General features: G+C 43.3%; 1 protein-coding gene across 1 annotated transcript; it reads right to left on the bottom strand.

The window, feature by feature from the left end:
- Window positions 1-229: 229 nt before the first annotated feature.
- SRP14 (signal recognition particle 14) lies at window positions 230-5,637 on the bottom strand. Its single transcript, XM_075281048.1, has 5 exons — window positions 5,532-5,637; window positions 4,465-4,537; window positions 1,280-1,392; window positions 1,170-1,202; window positions 230-1,059 (listed from the first exon to the last, which is right to left on the bottom strand). Exons 1-5 carry the CDS (start codon window positions 5,553-5,555, stop codon window positions 970-972), a joined length of 333 nt encoding a protein of 110 aa, XP_075137149.1. The 5' UTR covers window positions 5,556-5,637; the 3' UTR covers window positions 230-969.
- Between the last annotated feature and the right edge of the window lie 946 nt (window positions 5,638-6,583).

Genomic DNA, 6,583 nt, shown 5'->3' with positions numbered 1-6,583 from the left:
GAAGCCCCTAAGACCACACACTCATATACTTTCAGCGCCCTGATTCTTGTACCAGTCAGCTTCCTATACAGGACACTCCAGCACAAGGTAACAGTATATGGATGATGGTAGCGGAGGAACCCCAGGCCTTGTACAAGGATATCCGAATAAACCGGTGTACAGTGCTAAGATTTACATAAGACTGAAGTTTTTTTGGACGTTGAGTGTTTTTAAATACATTTTCCTTTAATTGCAGTATAAATATAAAGCCGTCGCATGTCAGACTGTATGGAGTAAAATAACGCACAAGGATTATTTAGTATACCAGTCTATGATGATAAAGGCTCCCGCATGGGCCAATACACGGCCTAGCATCTGGGTGCTAATAAACAGCTCCATCATTTGGAGGACTTTTTTTTTTTTTTTTTTCTCTTGATATCTGAGTAAGGTCATGGGTCACTAGAACCGAACTTTAGTTTGGCATATACTTACGGCAAGCACTACTGCCCCTGCCCCCCCACCAGCCGTATAGGACCCTACAATAAATGTAGTTGATTACAATAAACAAGGTAAGCTGCCAGTTTGTCCTACAGCACGGAGGACAGGTCAGATACGCACCCATGTCTATAGTATTGGGGGAATAGGAGGCGATGTTCTGCAGAACATGCAAGCAAACTCGTTTTGGCTAACATCAAGGAATGTAACCCAGCCACAGTATGGGTGCTATTAACAGGGTGCTAAATTTAGTATCATTTTAATGAAAGAGCAATGTGTGTCCTAACCGGATGTTCTGTACAGTAAACCTAAAGAAAATATCTTCCAATTACAAAAAAAAAAAAATTAGAATAAAACATAACAGGCAGCAGCAGAGCAATGTAGGTCAAGGGAACGATTCCTGCATGGGTTGTTCCTGCCTCTGGCGTTATACACCTATAGGCCGCGCTCTCCCTCGCTGCTCTAGCCTATATCAAAATAAAGAGTCCAAGTCCATCACTGGGTGGCAGTACTTTTCTTTGTTTTACTTTTCTTATCCTTCTTTTTCAGTCCGTCCATATTTGCACGGAGTAGGTTGGAATAAGCCTGAAATGAAGAGGGCAGGTGAGACATATTCTAGAGTACTGTACATAGAGGTTTATAGACAAGTAGACCTCGGATCCTACTAATCCCAGTCCCATGGAGTGAGCACTTACCATCTGAAACTTGTTCACCTCTTTGGAACTGACCTGTGGAGATAAAATACATACAGTAAGAGAGTGGATATTCAGAGGAAGAGTTCCCCTTTAAGTGACCAGACACTCACCACAGTGCTGATCTTTCGCTTTCCATCTGTGGCCCTCAATAGACATTTATTGTCGGCTGGTTCAAAGCTTTCTGAATGGCCTTTTCTAGGAATCGGCTTTGTCCGCCCATCATCTGTAAAGAACAGCAGATCACTTCACATTAGTAAGGATGTCTATACACGTAGTGTTCTCCGAGGGAACCACAGCCGGAACATCTTTTTTAGATGGCAGACCGTTTTGCAGCCACTTAGGTGCCATGCTCAGGATTTATGACAGTATATGAAGAGTTAAATTGGAGTATTCATGTCCTCTAACCCAGTACATGTTGTATTCCATTAGAAGAGGCTTTCATGATAACATCAGTGCAGTTTCCTCTTGTAGGTTCTGCCTGCACAGGGATAGCGGTGTCATTTGTTGTTTCATTACTGTACTCATTGGCGTGCCCCCACCTGACAGCACACGTGTACTGTGAAGGGACTGGTCTCCACCGCCCAGCAATGAGGCCAAGTTGTAGTGACTGCCCCCTCCCATTTAACAGCACAGTAATGTCAGCAGCCAAAGCTTTGGCTAATGGCACAGACATCAGAGTAACTGGCTGTATTCGTACAAGGGAAAGAAAGGGTTAAAGACTTGCAAACTTGGGATAGTACATACCCGTTAGTCTGTTATTGGCGGTGGGCACAGTGCTGGAACTCCCCACCAATGGCATAAATATCCCATATGCCCCATCTGAATGGAGCAGTGGTCAGGCATGCATGTTGTGCTCTATACAACTGTATGGGGTTGCTAAAGAAAAGCCAAGTATAGAGCCTGGCTATAGCTGGAAGTCCCGAAAAGTTTAATGGAGGGGCAATGCACATTCCTGACCGCAGCTCCATTCAGACTGGCAGAGACTGTACACTCAATAATATGGTCAGAATTTCAGAATTAGGGGGCGCTCGCCGTTGGATTCCATCAGCAATGTCAGTGGCTATTGTCCCTTACAAGATTTTAACTAGCTGGTCCGTCTGAAACTTCCATTCATTTCAATGGGATTTTATCTTGTGTTCGTTTACACCCAGGTCCGTTTTTTCAAGTGGACAAAAAAAAACAAAAAAACCCTACATGCAGGACTTCTCTGTCATTTGAAAAAGAAAAAAAAAAACATAAACCCAAAACAGACAGTAAGTGTCCATTTTTTTTTTTTTTTTTTTTTTTTTTTAACACTGAAGTCTATGGGCAATGGATGTCCAACAGGCAGTAACTGATAGCCATCAGATACTGTCCGTTTGTATCCGTTAAGATAGGTGTCTTTTTTTTTTTTTTTTTTAATGGTCACTTTCTGAACAGAACCCAACGGTAGTGTGAACCCCACCAAAGGCTAAGGCCCCACAAGCTGGAAACGCTGCACTAAAGCGCTGCAGGAACGAATTCTCGGTTCTTCCCGCAGCGCTTTGAACAGAAAGTTCACAGAGTTTTCTTCCGCAGACTTTCTGCTACCATTATATCTTTGGGGAAGCCGCCGGTGTTTCCGTAGATATGATTAACCCCTTCCTGCTGATGGCATTTTTTGACTTTCATTTTTGACTCCCCTCCTTCTAAACCCCATAACTTTTTTATTTCTCCGCTCCCAGAGCCATATGAGGTCTTAATCTTTGCGGGACAAATTTTTCTTCATGATGCCACCATTAATTATTCTGTATAATGTACTGGGAAGCTGGAAAAAAATTCAGAATGGAGGGATTTGAAGAAAAAAAATGCATTTCAGCAACTTTCTTACGGGCTTTGGTTTTACGGTGTTCACTGTGCAGCCAAAATGACATGTCCCCTGTAGTCTATGTTTCGTTACGATTCCGGGAATACCAAATTTATATGGTTTTATTTACATTTTAACCCCTTAAAAAAATCCAAAACTGTGCTTAAATTTTTTTTTCTAAAAGTCACCATATTCTGACAGCCATATTCTGACATCCCCTGACGGGGATGTATAGGGCGTCTTTTTTTGCGGGGCCGGGTGTACTTTTTAGTTCTACCATTTTCGGGAAATGTTATTGCTTTGATCACTTTTTATTCAAATTTTTATCAGAATCAAAACAGTGAAAAAAACGGCGGTTTGGCACTTTTGACTATTTTTCCAGCTATGGCGTTTACCGAACAGGAAAAATATTTTTATAGATTTGTAGAGCGGATGATTTCAGACACGGAGATACTTAACATGTAAGTGTGTCACAGTATTTAACTACTTTTATATGTGTTCTAGGGAAAGGGGGGTGATTTGAATTTTTAATACTTTTTTTTAAAAAATTTTCCCATTTATTAGACCCCCTAGGGGTCTTGATCCCCAGGGGGTCTGATCACTAATGCAATGCATTACAATGCTAATGCATTGCAAAGTACCGGCACTTCTATTGCAAGCTATGTAGCATAGCCTGCTATAGAAGCAATGTAATGACAAGGCTCCCGGCTGTCATAGCGTGACGCTGGCCCCGGAGCTTACTCTGGGTGCTGGCAATCACTAAGAAAATGGCGCCTCGGTCAGCTTTGACCAAGGTGCCGGGGACCTATCGGAGACATTAGCGCTGGTTGTCTACTGCGTAAAGCAGTAGACACCTGGCGGCTATGGCGGCCGCCATAGTTACTCACCCGGCATGCGCCGTACTAGTATGGCGGATGTCGGGAAAGGGTTACCATGCTATAGATTTTAACGCAAAGTGGGCCTGGGATTCACATGAATCCCATCCACTTTACCAAAACGGTATAACACCACGATTTTTCTCACAGCGTTTACGGCCCGTGGGGCTCCGGCCTAAGAGATTTTTCATACAGATTTCTCCTGCAGCAAGTGTATTGAGGACACCAATTCTCTAGGAAGGAGAAAACCCAACCAGTTAGAAGAAATTCTGACACTTGTAGCAACCCTAATAACTAGTTTTACACAAGGTAAAACATATAGCGATGGTGACAGGGTATTGCGGCAACAAATATTTATGTCTATATTATGTTACATTCACACCTGGGTTGTCGTTTTGTTGTTCTGATCCATTGGAGGACCAGAAGAACGGAAATAGGGACACAATTGGATCCTTTACATGACAGAAATGGAGACCAGTGTAGCACTGAGAATTAAGGGGTCCTTGGATTTTTGGAATTGGTTGTGAACATAACCTTACTGTGGCACATACATATATGGTCTGGTACACAGAGAATACACACAGGACATACGTACATTTCTTTAGCGTGATAAAGACACTTCCAATTGGTCGGCATTTCTGGAACAGACGCGTGAGCTCAGTTAAAAACTGCAAAAGAAAAAAAAAAGTTGTACATTTTTTTCCATCATATTCAATACATTAACCTGAATTTCTACCTTTACCTGGGAATGGACGGTCACCTTACCTTGTAGAGCACATACTTGTGATACAAATGACCACATTCACAACCAAAAGGGCACAAATATTCGTTACGGTTGTGGTGGAAGATATTTGAACCTTAAAACGAGTTTACCCTTTAAAGCAGCACGCCAATGAAGCTTTTTTTTTTTTTTTTGTCCCTGTGCGTTTAGTAATGTTACTGAATAATTTATTGTGACAGTATCTGCTCGCTTCCAAACACAGTTTACTAATGTCTCTACCCCAGAACACCGGCCTGTCTTTTGCACCGAAGTGTGGCCACTGTAACATTTTTTGTGGCCTCTTAAGAAATTGGGTGGAGCAGGGCGGGGTCAATTGGGCTGAACAGATTTACTTTAACTCAAAGCAAAAGGTTTTTACTTACACCTACGTACCTGTATATAGAGAACAGCCGCCCATAGACAGCACTGGAGCCCAAATACATTGCCCACTAAGACTCCAGCCCCCAACGGTGCTACCTACCATGTCCACCTGGGGTGCTAGCGAGTATAGGGATGGGTAAGATTCTGTTCACACAGCCATCAATGGCAGATTTGATAGGAAGAATAGCCCAGACTGCAGCTCTAGGGTCAGTAATGGAGGCCAGAAGCTGTCCGCCACCAGTCTGGCAAGCCATAACAGCAGTGTGAACAGAGCCCGAGTTATCTGAAATAACAATTATGGAGTTTATGGTTACAACATATATATATATATATATATATATATATATATATATATATATATATATAGCCCATCAGAATAAGAGGACCTCATACAGTATATGTCTGACCACACCATAGGCTCAGCCAGTACAGGAGCCGGTCATTCATTACTAGGACCACGTCACTATTACCATCATATACCCATGGCCGCCTCCCGCACCACACCCGGCGCCGACTCTCACCTGTTCACTTTCTAGCAGAACCATCTTCCTTCAGAGCTGAGCTCAGCACTAGCGAAACCGGAAACACGTCACGAGGAACTGCGGGTGATAGAGAAGGCGTAGCGGCGAATTATAGAGCGTCACATCATAGAGAGGAAGCGGCTCCAGAGCGCGAACAGAGACACCTATGGGTGGGAGGTAGTAAGCGCTGAAGGTTTTGGATGTGTGTAAATGAGCTGGAGGGAGCAGAGTATATTGTCATCTCCTCTATAGGGTCTGCACTACAGATATCTACTATTGTTGTGGAATATGGCAATGTAATGCAATAAGTGATAAAACCAACAAGGTGCCTAGGCCGATCAGTGGTTAGCACTGCAGTCTTGCAGCACTGGAGTCCTGGGTTCGAATCCCGCCAGGAACAACATCTGCAAGGAGTTTGTATGTTCTCCCCGTGTTTGCGTGGATTTCCTCCTATTCTACAAAGACATACTGATAGGAAAATAAAATACATTGTACATCCCTATATGGGGCTCACAATCTACATAAACAAACAACCCAATATGGAGCCTAGTCAGGCAAGCACATTGCACCAAGTGATAGTGAATCTGGTCACATTGGAACCCAAATCTCACTACAGCCGCAACTGAATGCCCCTGAAACATGCGCTTTATGATTCATTGGGTGCGGCTCCCATCCGCCACCCTATCCAGTGCCGTACAAAAAAGAACAGCACAAAGACCTGTCTAATGATCTTTTTACTCCTAGGTCGGTGACAGTGACAAGGAGACATCGTCTACGTCTGGAGGAGGGAACATTCACCGGTCACATAGATGGGGATTCTTTACTGTAACACCAGTAAGACTATGGAAGTCACTGCCACAGGTAGTGGAGAATTCATTGTGCAAGCTCATAAAGGGGCTGGGCGCCTTTCTACAGGTTTACAGGTTTTAGAGTTTGATAAAGACAAGTTGTTCCAGGGTTTTATACAGAGTGCAAGATGTGGAGTCGGGAAGGATTTTCTTCCCCTGAGATGAAAATATTAAAAAAATAACCTGGCGACCGTGTGAAGAGCC

Source organism: Leptodactylus fuscus, chromosome 7 (assembly GCF_031893055.1).
Source record: "Leptodactylus fuscus isolate aLepFus1 chromosome 7, aLepFus1.hap2, whole genome shotgun sequence".
Lineage (NCBI taxonomy): Eukaryota > Metazoa > Chordata > Amphibia > Anura > Leptodactylidae > Leptodactylus > Leptodactylus fuscus.
Note: the sequence above shows the minus strand (reverse complement) of the source record. Positions and strands in the feature narration are given on the sequence as shown.